The 21,503-nt window shown below is 38.3% G+C and overlaps 1 protein-coding gene across 1 annotated transcript in view; it reads right to left on the bottom strand.

The window, feature by feature from the left end:
• Positions 1 to 21,503, bottom strand: part of LOC140732025 (aryl hydrocarbon receptor-like) — a 193,596-nt gene that overhangs the window by 155,954 nt on the left and 16,139 nt on the right. The window contains exon 2 of the mRNA XM_073054112.1: positions 20,617 to 20,804. Within this exon, the coding sequence (XP_072910213.1) occupies positions 20,617 to 20,804 (188 nt within the window). The remainder of the gene's footprint in view (positions 1 to 20,616; positions 20,805 to 21,503) is intronic.

The following is a 21,503-nucleotide window of genomic DNA, read 5'->3' on the forward strand; positions in this document are numbered from 1 at the left end:
AGAAGGTGCAGTATTTAAATGCGCATCATGTTCAGAATAAGGTGGACCAACTCATGGCGCAATTAGATTGGTCGGTATGACATTGTGGGCATCACTGAGTCGTGGCTGGAAGGCGGCCAGTGTTGGGAGCTAAACATCAAAGTATCTACTTGCATTGAAAGGACATGCAGGAAGCCATAGGCGGTGGTGTGGCTCTGTTGGTAAGGGACGGAATTATATCTTTAGAAAGAGGTGACAGAGAGTCAGATAATGTTGAATCTTTGTAGGTGGAGTTACGAAATTGCAAGGATTAAAAAAAACATTATGGAAATTATATATAAGCCTCCAAATAGTAGCCTAGATGTGGTGTTGAGATTGCAAAGGGAGCTGGAAAAGAAATGCAATAAGGGTAATTACACAATTGCAATGGGGAACTTCAATATGCAAGGGGACTGGGAAAATCAGGTTGGTGTTAGATTTCAAGAGAAGGAATTTGTTGAAGGCATATGAAATGGCTTTTTAGAGCAGCCTGTGCTCGAGCCCAAATGGGGAAAGAACATCTTAGATTGGGTGTTGTGTAATAACTCAGATCTTATTAGGGAGCTTAATGTAAAGGAACCCTGAGGAGGCAGTGATCATAATATGAGTGATTTCATATTGCAGTTTGAGAGCGAGAAGCATAACTCACATGTATCTGTATCACAGTAGAATAAAGGGAATTACAGAGACATGAGAGAGGAGCTTGCCCAGGTGGACTGGAGGAAGATACTGGTGGGAATGACGGCAGAGCAGAGATGGCTGTAGTTTCTAGGAAAAGTTCACAAGGTGCAGGGTAGATAGGTCCCACAGAGGAAGAAGTTCTCAAATGGCAGGAGGAGGTAACCATGGCTAGCAAAGTAAGTTAAGGACTGCAGAGAAGCCAAGGAAAGGGCATACAAGTTTGCAAAAGTGAGTGGGAAGTTGGGTGATTGGGAAGCTTTTAAAATTCAACAAAAGGCAATGAAAAAAGATATAAGGAAAAGATTTAATAAGAGGGCAGACTAGCCAATAATATAAAGCAAGATACCAAAAGTTATTTTTTACGGTTCCATAAAGAGTAAAAGGGAGGTGAGAGCTGATACTGGACCACTGGAAAATGATGCTGGTGAGGTAGTAATGGGAGACAAAGAAACGGCAGATGAACTTAATGGGTATTTGGCATCTATCTTCACTGTGGAAGACATTAGTAATGTGCCAGAGGTCAATGAGTGCCAGGGAGCAGAAGTAAGTGCCATTGCTATTACAAAGGAAAAAAATGCCAGGCAAACTCAGAGGTCTTAAGGTGGATAAATCACCTGGACCAGATGGACTACATCCCAGAGTCCTGAGAGAGGTTGCTGAAGAGATAACAAATGCATCAGTCATAACCTTTCAAGAATCACTTGATTCTGGCATAGTCCGGCAGAACTGGAAGATTGGAAGTATCACTCCACTGTTTAAGAAGGGAAGAAGGGAAAAGAAAGGAAATTATAGGCCAGTTAGCCTCACATCAGTGGGTGGGGAAGTGTTGGAGTCTATTATTAAGGATGAGGTTTTGAGGTACTTGGAGACTAATGATAAAATAAGTCAAAGTCAGCACAGTTTCTGTAAAGGGAAATCTTGCTTGACCATCTGTTAGAATTCTACGAGGAAGTAGCAAGCAGGGTGGACAAAAAAGAGTAAGTGGATGTCATTTACTGGGATTTTCAGAAGGTGTTTGATAAGGTGCCACACATGAAGCTGCTTACAAGATAAAATCCTATGGCATTACAGGAAAGATATTGGCATGGATAGTGGAATGGCTGACAGGCAGAAGGCAGCGAGTGGGATAAAAGAGGCCTTTTCCGGTTGGCTACCAGTGACTAGTTGTGTTCTTCAGGGGTCAGTCCTGGGACTGTTGCTTTTCACACTGTTTGACGATTTAGATAATTGAACTGATGGCTTTGTTCAAAGTTTGTCGATGATATGAAGCTAGGTGGAGGGGTAGGTAGTGCTGAGGAAGCAATACGATTGCAGCAGGACTTAAACAAGTTGGAAGAACGGGCAAAAAAGTGGCAGATGAAATACAGTTGGGAAATTTATGATGATGCATTTTGGTCAGGGTATCCAAAACTAGAGGACACAGCCTAAAAATTGAGGGGTGACCCTTTAGAACAGAGGTAAGGAGGAATTTTTTTAGCCAGAGAGTAGTAAATCTGTGGAATGCTCTGCAATAGACTGCGGTGGAGGCCAAGTCCGTGCACATGTTTAAGGTAGAAGTTGATTATTTCCTGATCAGCCAGGGCATTAAAGGATATGGCGAGAGGGTATGTATGTGGGGTTGAGTGAGATTCAGGATCAGCTATGATGGAGTGGCGGAACAGACTCTATGGGCTGAATAGCCTAATTCTGCTCCTATGTCTTATGGAATATTGAAAGGCCGATAAAATGGTTGAAGTAGAGAAGACGTTTCCTATAATGGGCAACTCTAGGACCGGAGGGCACAACCTCAGAATAGAGGGGCGTCCTTTTAGAACGGAGATGAGGGGAATTTCTTTAGCCAGGGACTGGTGAATCTGTGCATTGGTGGCTGTGGAAGCCAGATCAATAGGTGTATTTAAGGAGGATGTTGATAGATTCTTGATAAGTTAGTGTATGAAAGATTATAGGGAGAAGGCAGGAGAATGGGGTTGAAAGGGAAATAGAACAGCCATGATCAAATAGTGGAGCAAATACGAAGGGCCGAATGGCCCATTTCTCCTCCCATGTCTTAAGGTCTTATGTTACCTGCTGATATCACAAAGATCATTTGTCACTATTGTTACACTTTACGTCATCAGTTGATGGAATTTCAATTACAATTAGTTAAAAATTCAGTAATTACCAAAGATAAATAATAATAGTAATAAATACTTTATTGATCATGAGCAGGAATTTCATTACAGTAGCAACATCTACAAACTTACTTAGCAATAATAATAAAGTACAGAATAATATACACAATAATTTACAAATATGCAATATTTCTGTGCAGTGTATGAAATAATAAAACAGAGACTATTGTACTATGATATGTGTTCTCCTGTTGCACAGAGATGAACTGTTGTGTACAGTATGCTTACTGCATTTGGTAGGAAAGGTTTTCTGTAACAATCCTTGAGACAGCAGAGCTGAATGAGCCTGTTCCAAAGGGTGCTCTATTGCTTATTCGGTAGCTCATGGAGAGGATGAATCTGATTGTTATACTGTTATCCATTATGGACAGTTTGTTTAGTTACCTCCTCTCTACCACAGAAATATATATGTATATATACATACACACACATACATATACACATACATACATAAACACATACATGTATTACAATGCCTTCAGCCATCTAATAGAAGCAACAATTAAGAGATTGAGAAAAGGGTTAGAATGTGGAAGAAGATTGCTAGCAGAGAAAAATGCATTTTAAACTTTGTTAAAGCAAAACTTGGGCTTCTAACAACATTTCATAAGCATGACTGATAACAGCAATACATTTTGCAAGCTGTAATCATAGAAAGATAAATCAAGATATAAATTGCCCAAGGTGTATGTGACTGATATTTGGGTGCCAACGTGGATGGCTTTGTCAGTTGGCATGGCAGTATCTAGCATTTTGAGGGAATCCTATAAACAGATTTTGGCACCCAAAGCTTTTCTTTCCAATTTAAATAGGCATCTTATGCAACAAGCCTTCTACAAGAACACATACAAAAAAAACAAAGCCATGTGCAGGATTGCAATAGAAGTAAAATATCTACTGCATTTCCTTCACCTTTGTACTTCTATAATAAAACAACTTAGGCAACATTGGTACCATTGAGTCAAGTTCAGAAGTAGCTTCAGCTCAAGTCACACAGAAGTGTTACAATAGTCAGAGATACTGTAGAAACTTTTTGGAAGAGATGTTAAAAATAAATTCACAATTCCTCTACGGATTAGCATAAAAGACCACGCGGCATCATTTTTAAGATGATTAATGTGTTTTCCCAAGTGTTTTAATCATCTATCTCTCAACAAACATCACCAAAATAAATAATCATTCATTTTTCACCAAGTTGTACTGTGGAATTTTTCTTGCATGAGAAGACTTAAGCCAGCAAATAGTCTGGAATGACAATACATCCAGTGTTCCAACAAATTTCATAAGATTCAAAAATCCTCAAGATTTAGAAATATCTGGCAAGTTTGACCACATTAAATCACTGTCACTTTTTCCATTTCATGCAAACTGTTGCTAAATGGTTCAAAGCACAGTTAAAATAAAATTTGGAGCTTGTTTTTGGATGCACATACATATGGGCAGTCAGAGTGCTGCTTGCATTTTTCCAACCAATATCATTCCAGTTTAAATGTAGCCGTTTTAAAGACATTGACCCTGAAGTTTACTGCTCACCAGCAATAGTGAAAACAGAAATTGGACAAAATATACATTATATTAAATATGTGACATAGTGGTTTTGGAAAATTATATTCTTCATTACACAAACCTAAAGGAAGATGGTATTAACAGACCCAAAAGCAAAAGTGCTTTTAACTAACATTAACATAGGCATTCATAACTTACTGTATCCACTTTGGGAATTTATTTCCTGGTTACTTCAGTACTCTTACACCTTTTAAATTTCCACTTACATTCAATTTTGGGCAAACTAAACCAAAGCAACTTCAAGCATCATTCTAAACTGCAAGACTGAGGTTTATCAGAGCAGTCACATCTCTGTATTATTATGCTTTGTCTTCGCAGCAATATTTCCATTCGATGGATTGGGATGAGCAATTTAAAAACTGTTAAATGCAAGTCCATTTTGCCGGCTTTCCCAGGCAAGTCCAAAACAACTACCTAGTTTGCTCAGTTTAATATGGCAAAAAAAGCTATGGTAATCTGTTTCACTAAGAATCCTTTACTGTTGAAAGTTACAAGCTGCAAGTTTGTTTTGCTTTGCCTCCTCCATTGACACCTTTCTTTGTTCCAATGCCATCTCTTGTCCACAAGTCTCTGCTTGATGAAAACCACAAAGTTCCACAATCTCAACTACCCCTGGTTTAAGATTACCTAAACCAGGACAACATTACTTTTGTAATAATTGCTCCAGGAAAGCATTATGAAATACAAAAGTAGAATTTTCATTACCATATTATTTCATGCAACATTGAAGATATGTGAACTAAATTCAAATTTTATATATGTTTAGAGCTTTTGAAGGAGTTTAAAATAATGTTTTGCTAAATTGTGTCTTAACTGAAAGTGTGATAATATAGTGGTGTACTTCTGAGTGTCTGTAGAAAATGTTGCTGTAAACGCAAATGAAAACTGCACCACCTCACACTACAATTTGGATTATGCCTCATTAGAATAGCAATAATAGTTTCTGAATTCATGAAACACAGGATTCCTACCACATTCTTTTATATTCTCCTTCCTACATTAACCCACCCTCCATCAAACAAGAGTAAACTCACTCCAGCACACAGTTGTACTCAGCTCAAGAAACAGGAAAATAATAAAAATTTTAAAAAAACAATCACCCATTGCCGTTTGCTTTTTGGAAAAGTACAAAGGAACAGATCTTTACTGTGTATTTTGACTTCCATCTGGGATGAAACTAGCACAGAAGATCTAGGAGGCTCTAAAAGGAATATAGCTGGATTACAAGGGTGGGCATTGATACATGCAATGTAATTCAAAAAAAGTGTACATATTTTTTAAATAATTATTTGTCCAAAGGCAGAAAACTCCAGAAAACAAAAAAAAACAGAACTTTAGGATGTCTTGCATTTAACTACCATTTTGCCATAGCTGAAATATAGTTCTCAGATTAGGTGACAAAAGCATTAGGATTGACTCAAAGTTTTTTTAGATTGATTGCTGCTATACAGTCACTCAGATATGAGATTAAGATGCAAGAGTTGGAAAGTTTAGGAAAGCATGGTGACTTTTAAAATAATGAAGATATTAAACCTAATTTACATGAACGAGCTACTTGAGCTACATCAATTAGGAAGGAGTAATATGTTACACATGGACAGCATTAACTTATACATTCAGTGACCACATTTTAGGTACACCTGCTCATTAATGCAAATACCTAATCAGCCAATCATGTGGCAGCACTCATCGCATAAAAGCATGCTGACATGGTCTAAAGTTTGATCTGTTGTTCAGACCAAACTTGAGAATGGGGAACTAATGTGATCCAAGTAATTTTGACTATGGAATGATTGTTGGTGCCAGATGGAGTGGTTTGAGTATCTTAGAAACTGCTGATCTCCTGGGATTTTCATGCAGAGTCTCTAGAGTTTACAGAGAATGGTGCAAAAAACAAAAAATATATAAAGAGTCAGCTCTGTGGGCAAAAATACCTTGTTAATGATAGAGATCAGAGGAGAATGTCCGGACTGGTTCAAGCTAACAGGAAGATGACAGTAACTCAAATAACCACGCATTACAACAGTGGTGTCTAGAAGAGCATCTCTGAACACACAACAGGAGATACCTAATAAAGTGGTCACTGAGTATATGTTAGAAAGCATTGCTTTTTGCAAAGGGCTACTGACCTTACTGAAATATAATCATTATGTTACTAGACAAGCAGAAATTTCTGATGCATCGATCCTGACACACAAGTTTGAATCCCATCACGAGAATTTTTTTTAAATCAAGTAATGAAATTAATCTGGATGTTCTGTATCACCAAAAATAATCGTTAAAACAATGGGATTTCTGAGAAATTGATCTGACATACTAAATTTCTTTAGATTATGTCAAAGAGGTAGATTTTAATGGGTGCCATAATAAGGAGTTAAAAGCAACAGAAGTGCAGAGTTTAGAAAGGGAATGTTAGAGCATAGTGATTTAGCAGCCAGTCATAAAAGGCAGTGGTTACAACAATATATAAAAGAAAACTAGTCATTTAACTCATGAGGGACATCACCAAGACTTTTTAAACTGGAGGTGATTTCAAAAACACCTACGCTTGGGAGGGACCAAGGAGAGAGGCAAATCCTTACCTAATCTGGCTTTTGTATTAGCGATGGGCTGTGAATGCCAGTAATCTGTGTATGCAGTGAACAATACTGGAAAATAATTGCAAATTTGCTACAAGCATTAAGAAGCCGGGCAGGGACACCGAAGCTGAAATTCCAAGAGAACTACTCCTAAATTGGACTGCTTTTTTCCCTGATTTTATGTCATCTTTCTCAGGAGACTGCACGGATGATACTTAACTGGGAGGCAGCTGGGAGTCAGAGAGTGTGTTAACTGTATCATTACAGTATAACACTCAAGAAGCCAAGCTGGTGAAGTTCAAGTCTTTAAAGTACAAAACAATGTCTTCTCAGCTACATGAAAATGGAAAAAAGGGAAAAAAAACACTCCAAGCCAGAAAAAAGGGCGTGGGAATGACAGCCATCACTCAAAACAGCCACAGATATCCATTTGTTTTCCATTTTATTAAATTCCTCCTTGGACAATTACGAAAAATATTATGTGTCTGGCCAAAGTAAATCTCATTCCTTTATTTTAGATTATACCAGTCAGGTCTTGGTAATACATGTGGGAAATGGAAGACCTGAATCGCCCCAAGTGCTGGATTGAAATCTTTTTTTGTGGGAAGAGTGCAAAGCATTGCCAGCACATGTTAGAGAGATGAGATGAGAGCCAAACAACCAACATGTTTCTTTCTGAAAGAGAACAGCAGCAAATACGAAACAATTATTACATGGAACTCCATGTCGCAAAGGATAAGACAATGACAGAGCATCTCTAGAGGCCTAAGATCATGCTCATTTAACTAAGGGTGGAAGATGAGTGTTATTGCAAAATATTGAGGGAGTAGAGTAGGATAGTTACCAATGGATTATTTGAAATTACAACCCTCTAACATTAATCCTAAAGCCCAGCTCAATTATTCAGTGGGTTGAATTGTGATCTTCCATGCCTACACTAAAGACTTTGAGAAACATTAACCAAAGTGATTGCTCTTTTTATGATGAGTGCTTTAATAATACATTTATGAATGGATTTTTAAAGTACAAATAGTTTTTCTCTGAATCAAACTTTTACATGTTTTAGGCTGTTGCTACTGCTCAAATAAAAATTGGATACCCAAAGCAACACAATGACTGAGTTCCAGCTTCCAGTGCTGTCCATGATGAGTTTGCAGGATCCCTCTTGATTCATGTAGACTTCCTTAGGTGATCTGATTTCCATCAACATCAAAAGGAGATGTGGACTGATAAGTTTACTGCCCACTGTAAATTATCCTTAGAAGTGTTGGCTGGTGGAATTAATGTGGATAGAATGTATTACAGGGAAACTTAGTGGGGATAAAGGGTTTGCTTTATGAGCGCACACACATTTGATGGGCTGAGTGGTTTCTTTCTACATTGTAATAAGGAAGAATATTCAGCTTTTACTTTCCTTACAACAATAAGATTTGAGTTCAGTGCCCTTTCCCAAAAATTGTATGAGATAAAAAGCAACACAAGAATCACAGGTCAATTGCTCACTAGCTCCTGTCACATTAAAGCAGTTTCCTGTCTCATGTTACAACATACAACTCGGCTGATGATAAAACTCCCTACTTCCGGAAACAACCACCCTGTGAGATGCTACAAGTTGCCTTAGCTCACAAACAAAAGTTTGCAAGTTAATTGGACACAAATTTTAAGTATTTCCTCAGATCAATTGTACTATTCCAGAATTCAAGGAGGAAGCATTTTCGTATTAAAGTTGTTCAAATACTGCACTTCTTCTTTAAAGATTTTTTTAAAACATAAAGTCAGTTAATCTGCCTCACTTCCACACAGATTTTTTTTCAAAACCTCAAGCTATGCAATGGTTTTAATTGACCTGGTAAAATCCCAATTAAAAATGTAACATGGTCATATTTTTTGTAGAAACAAGAAAAGTTGAGAAGGCATTAAAGGCTCAAGACCGTAATTTTTAAGGCTTTTTTTAAAAAGGGTTGGCAGCTTAATGAAGTCAAAGATGGTGAGTACTAATGGGCTTATTTTCTCAAAAAATAAAGATCCTTCTTTGAAAACCTCGAGGCATTTCCTCCATTTAAATATCAGTACTATTTTTAGTAATCTACATACAAAAGGTATTCACTGAGCCAGATGCACCAATACATTTTATACAGCTTTCAATTTAATCAACTGTTATCCTTTGATTCAAAACCCTCTCCCATTACTCCTACCATAAGCCCAACCAAACTATCTTTGAACCTTTCCAAAAACAGCCAAATTATTTATGACCCCCACAAGTACTGACATATATCTTACTTGTTTAGCCATGGGTAAGAAAGAACCTAACCCAACAGTAGGTGGACATTAATCATGGCCACAAAGAACAAAAGGCTTTGGCTGGAGTTTCTTCATGACATTTCTCTGCAGCAGATTGAGCAGCTTGCAATTCAGATTTGTTTTCTGCTTCAAGTTAAGCTAGCTTTGATTTGAGGGTGAAGTATGTGAAAGAAAGACTGCAGTATGTAGATTAGGCACACTGAATATGACAGCTGGAAGACAAGGACAGGGAAAGCCAACATGTCCCATAGAAAGATTTTCCGTGTGTTTTCAATTATGTCCCACAATCCTAAAATTTCAAAATCACATATTGTCAGCAAACATAAATAGAAAGAGTATAGGGAAGAGGTGGAAGGGTAATTGTTTTAGATTTGGATTTGTCTGGTCTCACTGGCACTAACTATAGTCTTCTCTTTTTAATAGCAGAAAATCACAACCCATAACTAGCTCCTCTGCAAGAACAATCTAACATTCATACTGTTTGAAGTGATACAATTTATCTTATAAAGTAACTGACTTTCACACAAAGCATACAATCAAGTCGTGAAGGACACCAGTAGAAAAAAAAGCTTTCAGGAAGTAGTGTCTGAGAAGGAAAGACATCTAGTCTGGCACTCTGCCTCGTAATCAGACAATTAGCCACAACATTACTAGTAGATTAATATCTCAATCTCACTTTTGAAACCACAGTATAAAGATCGAATTGAAGGCAATTTATACACCATAGCTCAGGCCTGCTGTTGTCAGAGGGTGACCAAGATTAGTTTTCCTGTATGCTCTACCCAAAAAAAAAACAGCTCTTTTAACAAGTTTGCCTCCCATTTCAGGAAGCCTCGTTGGTAGGCCAGGAAGTTTTCAGCAGGATGTCAGAAGGTTGAATGTTACAAGAGAAGGTAAGGGACGTGAAGGAGGGGGGGGTAGGAGAGGGACTAGAAGTCAAGGCAGAGTTAAGACAGAGGAAGATGGGAATGGAGGTTGGGGAAAGGAGGTATTGAGTCAGAAGCCAGGGCAAGACAGAAACAGGAATCAGGATAAAGAGTGGGTTGGGAGATACATTGTGACCCAAAATTTCCCCATAATCTTCTACTGATTACTTTAAATTTTTACTCTGGGCTTTTAACCCCTCGGCTATCACATTCCACGTAACCCCTGTGTAATCTTATTTAATTTATAATCTTATAAAATGATTCTCCTCAGTTCTGTTCCAAAGAAAACAACACTAGCTAATTCAATCATTTCTCACAGCTTTAAATTTCCAGTCCCAGCTATACCCTAGCAAGAACTACAGGTATATGCAATACTTAAGCAATTGCCTAGCCAGTGTCAGATGCAGTCCCAGCATAACTTCACTGCTCTTGCATTGTGTCTTGCTGTTCTAAGTTCAGATTTCATCGACCCCCTTTTACTACTTCCTCAAAAAATTCTATCAAGTTGGGGTGGCACAGCTAGTTAAGCTTCTGCATCATAGCTCCAGCGGCCCAGATTCAATGCTGATCTTCAGTGCTCTGTGTGAAGTTTGCACCATCTCACAAGGAGTTAATGGGTTTTCCTCAAGTGTTCTAGTTTCTAGTGACATCCCAAAGCATGCTGGTTTGCAGGCTTAATTCCTAGAATTATGTGATGCAAGTATGGGAAGAAATAGCTATAGGGAAAACTAGTTGGGAATGGAATTGCTTTAGGAATTGCCATAGACTCAAAAAGCTCAATAACCTTGTTCTTACCTTAAGAAAATATGAAAATAACTTAGTTACACATGACCTTCCATTAACAAATCTAACATGCCTGGCACAGATGAAATTGAGCCTTTGTAAGTGAAAGTACCGTACATACTATCCTGTACAATAGTTTATATATTTTGCCCACTTCAAAATTAAACTAAATGGCCTATGGTTACCTATATTATCTCTTAATTTCTATTTAAACAATGAATGATGGCATAGCATTAATAATTCTTTGACACACTCCTGTTGTCAGAGCTTCTGCAATTTCCTCCCCTGCTTCTTTTAACAGCCTGGGATGTACTTAAATCTGGCTTAATAATTTATCTAAAGCTGATAAACTCCTAATCCTTCCTCTTTTACACTGCTTATCTCATTCATGATTTAACATAGAAAGAAAATGAAGAAATAGGTATAGAACTAGGCCTCTCAACTCCTCAAGGAAGGGCTGCCATTCAATATGATCATGGCTAATATTGCCAGGCCTCAGATCTTCTCCTGCGCCACTCTCCGACAGTCCTCAATTTTAAGATCTTTTAAAACTTATCTACTTCCATTCCTCATTCCATGGCTGATTCAATCATCTACCCTTCACAACCTTCCAGGGTTCAAAATTACAGACATTTCACTGATAGTTCCTTGACTGGTTGATTAGTTGGAAGTGTATCCTTGGCCATGGGTAACAAGGTATCCAGACAATCCCTAGTTTCTGTTCAACACCATTATTCCTAAACCCTTTTCAATCCCCAAGTTTGCACACTGTTTATTCTTACCAAACTAATACTAGATATAGAATGTTCAATGACATTTTGAAACCTCTGATTCCTGTTAAAGTGCTATTTCCCAGAAAAGTCTTTCATACACCGGAACAGGCAGATCTTGTTGTCGTATGTAACATCAAGTTGGGCATTTGTTCACATATCTACACCATCAATCTCTGTAAGATTTCAATACTCCTGCAATGGCTTACTCAAGACCTGTTGAAACTATCAAGTTCTTATTAACTCTAGATGACTCTTCCTGTGAACTCCTTTCACACCCATCAAGAGACCATAAGACATAGAAGCAGAATTAGGCTATTTGGCCCATCGAGTCTGCTCCGCCATTCAATCATGGCTGATCCTTTTTTACCCCCTCCTCAGCCCGACACCCAGCCTTCTCCCCATAACCTTGAAACCTGTGTCCAATCAAGAACCTATCAAGCTCTGCCTTAAATTTACCCAATGGCCTGGCCTCCACAGCTGCCTGTAGTAATAAATTCCACAAATTCCCCACCCTCTGGCTAAAGAAATTTCTCTGCATCTGTATTAAATGTATGCCCCTCCATCCTGAGGCTGAGCCCTCTTGTTGTAGACTCCCCCATCATGGGAAACATCCTTTCTACATCAACTCTGTCTATGCCTTTCAACATTCAAAAGGTTTCAATGAGATCCCCCGCCAATCCTTCTAAATTCCAGTGAGTACAGACCCAGAGCAATCAAACGTTCCTCATATGATAACCCTTTCATTCCCAGAAACATCCTTTTTAACCTCCTTTGAACCCTCTCCAAAGAGATTATACGTAAAGTGGTTGCCCACTTCCTAACTCCAAGTCTTGCTCATTCATACATGTTGCCCTAAAACAGCTCCTAGCAGCATCTCAACATCAACTTCTTCCCACCTGTTTTTAAATCCATTCTCAGCATTGTTTCTCTCTGCCTTTGCAACATATCAGGGGGCTATTTCAATCGTATTGCAATCGTCGTAACAGGACATCTGAAGATCTTCACAATTTCCTATCAAACACCACATTTCACCACGTTTTTCAATGTTTTGATGGACTTGTGACAAATAAAGCAATTACTAATATTTGCATTAGTTACTATTTACTAAGGTGCCCACACAGAAGTCTGGCGAGCACAAATTGATTATCACAAACGTCTCTCAGGCACAACCTCCTCCTCATGAAGCTCCAGTATGGGACAGGAGGCAAAGCCTATTTTTGTACAAGACAACAAATCCATTTTATTTTCTTAAGTAGAAAGGGAACAGCTGAACTTGATCACAAATTTTAATATCAAAGTATGCTCTCTGACTGGGTGAGGCCTCTCCTTACCAAAGAATTGCAAACAAGCCTTGCAATTACTCAAGTGCATTTACTTTATTCTATACATCAGTAGCAATTCAGTAAGCAAACAGAATCCCCACATACTGTGATATGGTCTCGATTATCTACAAGCAAAGCTGACATCATAATAAATGCACAGTACTAAAACAGTAATGAATCATTTTCTGTAATTAGGAAACACCACAATGAACTTCATTTCTGAGAAATCGTCTCATGTATATCCTTTTGAGAAAGCAAGAAGAAATCATTTATAAAAATTCATTATATTTATTGATGTGAAAGAGATTTTAGCTGAAGCTAAACCAATTAACTGTCAATTCATTTTGAATACACAAATACAAATTGTCTGGACCCAAAATGCTTGATATGTACCTACAAACCAGCTACACAGACACACACATTACTCAAATATTACATAACTATTAAATACCCAGCTTTCATCACTGCTTAGCTATAAACTTCAACTCAATAGAGAATGCATTTCAACTATATACACACTGTACTAGATAATACAACTACTATATACAGACATCCACAGCAGAGTAAATTTTAAATTGTCCCATTCAGGCCTAGAGATTTAATCGCAGTGCAGACAATCCTACCCTTGTGGGATAACGTCCTTCCTGACTAGGGAGGTCACTCCACTAAAAGGTGAGACACATGCCTGTGGAAACAATCTGACTCTGGGGCCTCTTCTGTGGTACTGGCATGAGTTGACTCTGAGATTGTAAAATAGTGGTCACCAACCTTCTTAAGCCCAAGATCCCCTACCTCGGCCTTAGTAAAAAGCAAGATCGACCCCAGTTCAATTAGTTACACACATGCGCACCGGGGCAGAAAATACCGGAAGTAAAACCCCGCAACCTGGAAGTAGAAATAATGTATAAACACCAGGGGTGCCCACTTTTTTTGCACCACGGATGGGTTTAATATTGACAATATTCTTGCGGACCGGCTGACGGGGGGGGGGGGGGGGGGGTGTTAAACACGACGGGAATACAGCGATACTCGAAGCAGGTTCCATATGTCCAGTCTATTCTGCAATTTAGTTTTCGCGGCTCTCGGCACTTAGCTTCTGCCCCGCGCTGCTCTCAGTTTTTCAGCTGAAAAAACTCAACGGGTTTGTCTTTAAGTGCAGGGTGCTTGGACTCAAGGTACCGAAGCAGCTTTGAGGGCTTCATTGCCTCATTGGACTGCCTCCAGGCCAGAACTCCAGCCTCCCGCCCGCCGCCAGACGCCTTGCCCAGGTGCGGCTGGTCGTGGGTGGGGTGAGAGGACAAGTTCAAGGCCAGAGGTCCCCATGCCGGGGCCGCGGCGGTCACAGTCCGGAGAGAGCGACCGACCGAGCGCCGGCCCACTCCCCCCCCCCCACCCCCCCCCCCGCCCACCGGTAGGATCTATTGGCTGACAAAAGTTTCTTTTAGTAGATCGCAGCGAGGTAGCTGCTCTGATACTTGTGAAACCCTGAGCCCGAATTAAGTTGTCTGCAAATATTTTAGCACCGGGTTCCTCACGAACATTCAGTGTGGTAAACAGGTTTAGAGGCAGCGCTCCAGGCCAGTAGCGACGGCACTTCCCGCCGGCCGCTCGAGAGCAACTGGCGATCCCCGGCGCGAGGGTATCACAGCATTTCAGCAACTGATGACCTCGCGTGGGTTCAAGTTCAACAGTGGGCATGACAGGGAATGAGGAAAGGTGCAGCTGACTCATATCGTTTCCTCACGGCCCAGTGGTTGGGGACCACTGAAGTACACTGTGTAGTGCGTGGCGGGGGAGCTACACGCATGCGCACTGGGCAGAAAGAACGGAACTAAAACCCCGCAACCCAGAAACAATCTCTCAACAGTATTTGTGTATTTATTTTTCTTTTTATTCCCAGGATCTACTGGGAAAGTCTCAAAGATCGACGAGTTGGCAACCACTACAGTAGGAATTGGCTCTGACAGCTCTGGACACCCTTCTTCTTCTAGTCTGTACAGCTTGATCTTGGGAGTGTACAATAATTCACTGGCGTATTCTCTTATTAATCCTTGTATTGCTCCCTTTACAACTGATCTCTTCTATTGGTTTCCTCATCCACAACATCATCTGATGAATCCTCTGTTTTCATATCTCCACTGACTCCTTTCTTTTTGGCCTTCCATTCATCCAGCAGGGCTTTGGTCTTTGCATCTACTATTACAAGTAGCTGTTTGTCTCCCACTTGGAGGTTATGCAACAACCTTAATGCACGCAGAGTAGATTCGGGTTCTTTATATTCACAAACCTTAATGTTTGCAACTTTCCTGAAACTCCTTGAACTCTCTTTCATCTTAAAACCAAGCTTCACTTTGCAAATAACTGCCTGATTAACATATCAGAAGCTTTCTCAGATACATCGCCTACAAAAACGGTTGTAGTCGGACCACTACTCCTGTCACTTTCATGATTCCTCCAAGCAGTATGGTCCTTCCTTGGTCCCATATGCTTTCCAACCAGAGGCATAGAGGTTGGTATCAACACCTGTTTGCTCTTGCTGAGGAAAAGCTCATGGTGTACAAGATAAAGACAGTTGTGACATCATCCAGTACCTTTCTTAATTTGCTTTCAGATGGCTTTATTGCAGGAGATATGGCTTGCAAATTGTGGTTAGATCTTCAAGCAAGTTGTAGCTCTCAGCTAATGACATCCCCACAACGTTGGTCCTCCTGTTTCTACCATATACAAGCTTAATGCAGCTTGTTGGTTGTAGTATTTCACTATTACTAATGTCATTCCTACAGGAGTTCTCTTTTCTCCCATACAAGCTCTTAGTTGGATATCTGCAGGATTTAGTAAACTAAATTTGAAATGTCATCCAAACTCATTTTGTGGAATGACTGAAACAGCCGAACCAGAGTCTAATTCCACTTTAATTAATCTGCCGTTCACTTTTGGTGTAAGCCACATTGCTTGCCCGTTGTTAGCTTTCAAATTGTAAATTGCAAGTCTAGCCAGTCCCACGTCATTCTCAGCATTATCAGATTTTCCATCAACATCATTAGACTGGTGTTCCTTTTGAAACTGTAACTGGATATTTTAGCTTTTTCTCTTCCTTGAGCAGTCCATTTATTTTTGTCTGCCAACATGGTTTTTGTACGTGACCTACTTTATTGCATTTTCTGCAAGTTTTGCCTTTAAATGTACATTTGTTTGATGTATGTCAGCCCCTGTCACAATAGCACAATTTGTTCAAGTTGGCTGGTTTCTGTTTAGACATTGTAATTTTGTTCACGCTCATTTTCATTTCTGACTGCAGCTCAATTGTATCCATGCCTGTGGTTTCCATTAAAACAACTATTCCAACTGCTCTTTTGAATGCAAGTTGTGCTTCAGTTAGGAGCCATTTTGAATGCTTTCCTATAAGTTTTCACAAACTAAACAAACTCTTAGTGTATCATTAAGCCCATTACTGAACTCACAATGCTCAATCTCTTCAATTCGGCCAAGTATGCTGAAATGGACTCTCCTTTTTGATTTCGCTTATGAAACCTATAATGTTCTGCCATCAATAATGGTTTCAGTTGTACGTGCTCCTGCATCACTTTTGCAATATCAACAAAGCTGCTATCTACTCATTTGGTTGGATCAGACAACCCTTGAAGCAAACTGTATGCCTTTAAACACAAAGCATTTAGCAAAATTGGTACTTATTTCTCGATTATTTCATTTGCTTCAAAATACTGTTGAATTTGCTCAGAAGTATGTAAAATCCAGTTACATGTTGTGTAAACAAACATGTCAATCTTTCCAATACAGCCAACAATTTCTACTTTTTTAAAAAATGACTGTTATCACCCAGTACTCATTCTTTATGAACCCATGAACTCTTCTGTTTTCTGACATTTTTTAAAAATCGATCGTGCATTCCCTTCAAAACAACATGCGCTGCGCTGCTTTTTGTTTAAAATTCAACCATTCTTGACTGGGTTTTTTTGTACTACAGATGTCTCACTGCACTTTAACATGTCCACAGCTATCTCAGGTTCATTTTTTAAAAAAACATTGTTGACAATGTTACGTTTTGTATCTTCAAAGTAAGACACAGGAGTCCAAAATACAAGTCTAACATCATGTTTACCTTATACGAGTCGTGCATGTATCACATGGTAGTGTGAAGACATTGACAATTTATGTAATTATACATAGAACCTAAAATGAATTATTTAAACAAACAAGAATGCTTAATCAAGCAATACATATCTACACACAAAATTACTCAAATATTACTTAAATACAAAACAGCATAAAAAAACAGGTTGATAACAGCATCAAGATCTAAAAAAGGCCAACCTCTGATTTAAGACACCAGCCTTCCAAAAAGGGAAATACCACAATTTTAAAAATAATCATGAATACAGCTGTTTAGATCCCACTTGGGCACGTGTACCACATCTGCCAGTACTGCTCAATACTGTTTATTTTAAACACAGTCACGCAATTTCACCATGAATTTAGAAACCAATACAATCCATAGGTAAAAGAAAATATACTGAAAATCAAAGATATAATTGGAGGAGAAAACAAACTTGTGTCCAGAAGTAATGGTAAGCAGATTGTTCACAGTTCCTTCCATTACACTTCCATCTGAAATTCCAAATCAGCTACTACATTTACTGATGATACCAATCCATAAAAGCAGCATTTAAAGCAAACATCTTTGCCAAATTGGTAATTATACAATAAAGGGTTCTGTTTCTATTAAAGACAATCAGAATTCCAATAGGATAAATATAAAGAGCATTCACTGAACTGTTTTCAAAGCAGAAACAGTAGGATGGAAAAGGAACTGGCCAGCCCTCAATAGTTTCAGTTACTTCAGAAGCCAACGTTATGCATACTGATGTAATGGATTTATTGTTTATACTATAATGCATCTTTCAGTCAAGTCTGCTGGTGTGGATAGTTAACTCAGATTTGCAAGTATATGCACAGAAATTCCAGTCATCCAAACTTATCATCTAAAATTTTGTCTTCAGTGTTGACAAAAGGCAGATATGGATTACAACACACACATTAAAAAAAAATCAGATTCAAAGAATACACATGGAATTTAACTACACAATTGAAAAATCAAGATTATTTTGGCATTAGATACAATATTAAAATTTCACCAATCTCAAGGCTGATAAAACCTCAAAAATTGAACATTTCAAGTTCAAATGAAAATAAATATAACTGCAGATGCTGTAAATCTAAAATGAATAATTCTAAATCCTGGAAGCATTTCAGATCCTTCAGCCTGTAAATCAGTAATAAAATCAGAATTTCATAGTAATTCTAATATCTCTGTATTTTATTTCAACCTTAATGTGAAATAATAATGTTAGAAATACTTTAATTATTAATACAAAGCTGATATTTTCAAGGAAAACAATTTATACAAAATGAAAATATATGATATTTTTTAAAAATAATAATCCAACACACTGTATTTAAAACACAAGAGATTCTGCAGCTGTTGGAAATCCAGAGTGAAAATGCTGGAAAGGCAGCATCTATGGAAATGAATAAACAGTCACCATTTTGGGCTGAGACCTTCATCAGGACTGGATAGAAAGGGGAAACCAGCCAATTACCTTTTATACCCATCACCTCCCAGTTTCTTACTTTACCCCCCTCCCCACCCACCTGGCTTCACCTATCACCTTCTAGTTTGTACTCTTGCTGTTAGGCTTTGTAACTCCAGAAACTAATTGAAAGGAAAACACAGGAGGTGGGATATTTGTATACTTAGTTTTTCTTTTAGTGAGGCGCTCACATACGACACGGTGGATTAGTGACATATGCCGTTCACGAACTGTACTTCTTACATATAATCCATAGTGAATTACATAAACAAAGGATGCTTAATCAAACATTTTTACATTATTCAAATATTTCTGAAATATTAAATGCAATACAGTTTCCTCTCCCCCCGCCATCTTATTCCGGCTTCTTCCCTTTCCTTTCCAATCCTGATGAAGGGTCTCGGCCCCAAATGACAACTACTAATTCATTTCAAAAAATGCTGCCTGACCTGCTGAGTTCCTCCAGCATTTTCTGGGTGTTGCACTGTATTTAAAGTTGCTTCATTAAATATCCATTGATTTGGTGTTTTCTCAGTTAATACATCTTCCTAAAGGCAAACTACGGCATAAAAAGACATCCCCGAGATCTGTAGAGATGCAACCAATCATTTTTTATATAATATATAAATAAATAAAAGGTTCAAACTGTAAAATGCATCCAAATTTGTTAAAAACCAAACCATCTCTAACCCACAGAATCTATGCCCCATATTGAAACTGTATGTTTTATCATGCAGAGCAATTCTAATGAAACATTAGTAACTACATATGGAAAAAACACATGATCTTAATTAAAATATCTACTTTTGCAAATAAATAGTTCTCCATTTTAAACATTTTTTGCATTCCACACACCAAACTTCCTTCGCTCAAACATTCTCCACCCCTAAGTGCACTGACGCATAGCTCCAGCAGTCAGAAGTCTCTTGCCTTCTCCTCTCGGGTTTCTCCTTTTACCCATCTACCCCAGTAGATATAATAATCATATTAATATTAAGTACTTTATTGATCCCCGGTGAATTGATAATACTGTACTTTTTAACAATTTCCCATGAGTCAGAAAACTTGGTCACCGGATTACGAAAAATAGGCCCTCACTGGAGGTTGTGATTTAAAAGGTAAGTAACAGTCCTATGCCTAGTTTCTGGTGTTCCCCATCCTCTACCATCCTCGCACCTCACTACCATACAATAAAAACAGGCACTCCAGTTCAGAGAAAAATCAAGAATATGAAATTAAGATTCAGAAATCCATAGATTTAACTCGCTGTTTTGAAATTATAATTGTTGCTTCCTGCCATGTAGTTGCTAACTTCATGCTGTTACATTTCAGGAATACAACAGACTGCAATCTAATAATAGTAGTTCTGAAGTTCTTCAGTGACAAATTTAAGTTGGCTGCTTTTAATTGAGCCACATGAAATTTTATCCTCTGCAATCCACTGGCTCTGTAATAATGTGTAATAATATTGTATTTACACTGGAAAAATTGAGCTTGAAAGAGCATTCATCATTTGTTACACAAGAAAACCAGTAAGGACGTTCAGAGTTCTCAATGTAGTATTTTACATAACATCAGGAACTAAAACAGCCTAGAAAAGCAATTATACTCATATACTGTTCGCACTGTAAAACATTCTCCAAAATCTTGCTAGCTTTGTTGAAGAAAGCATGGATTTAACCATCTGTATTCATAAAAGGAAATCTATTTTCACAGCAAAAGAAAGCTTCCCTTTCAGTATACCAGAGTTCAAGATCATGTGATAACATTTAAATTTTGCTTTCCGCAGGAATTCCACACCCCCTTTTTGTATCCTGTTATTCACAAGAGTATTTTCCTTTTGGTTAACAGCAAGAATATGAAATGTACGTCACCAGGTGGTCTTACCATTAAAGAAACTTTTAGCTCGGAGATAACTGACACTGAGCCGGAGAACAGAGAGCTTGTCCAATTTCGATACAACATCCTGTGGGAAAGGCAAGAGGTTGGCTAGACGTTCTAGCTCTGCATTCAGTCGATCCCGATGCCTTTTGGATGGATTTGACTTTGCTCCATCAGGTGCCGTGGATTTTACGCTTAAAGTTAAAAAAAAAACTGTTGTATTACTATGAATTTTTGCTCTCCATTCATGAATTTCAAAGCATCACAATGTTATTTCCAACTGTGTCAAATTTGAAACTTAATAGTATATTAAGTACCCCCATGGGCAAAGTGGACCCAATCACAATTAACTCATGAGAATACAGTTAAAAATAACCATACATAGACTTTACTCCTTAACATGCAGTAAATGCTTCAAATGAAGTGTGATATTTTACAATAGTTCAAGTGTGCAAGACAAACTTTCATCAATTTAGGAATCCAATTCTTTTTCCCTCACCAATTGTAATATATTGAATACTGGTGATTTAAAAAGTCTATACATGGAATTTGAAGAGGAGGAATATGGGTGAAGCTTTTCAAAATTACATTGTGGTTGTTTACAGTTAATGTCCCCACCACTCTCACCCCATTAAGGGAGCAAAGTGTAATTTTTAAGGAACCAAAAGTGATTTAGTTCAATCTAAATCAAGGCCTTGAATCCAACAAAGCAAACTACACAAGTGTGACACTTAGAACCAATGTGCACGGGCACATTGAACATAGATTTATGACAGAGGTCAGATTTGCAAACCTGTTACAAAACGGCAAACAGTACGTGACATATTTAACCTTTCCGAAAACTTATAAGATACCACACAAAAGATTATTAAACAAAATTAGGGTGCACCAAA

The sequence above is a fragment of the Hemitrygon akajei genome, chromosome 8, assembly GCF_048418815.1.
Source record: "Hemitrygon akajei chromosome 8, sHemAka1.3, whole genome shotgun sequence".
NCBI lineage: Eukaryota > Metazoa > Chordata > Chondrichthyes > Myliobatiformes > Dasyatidae > Hemitrygon > Hemitrygon akajei.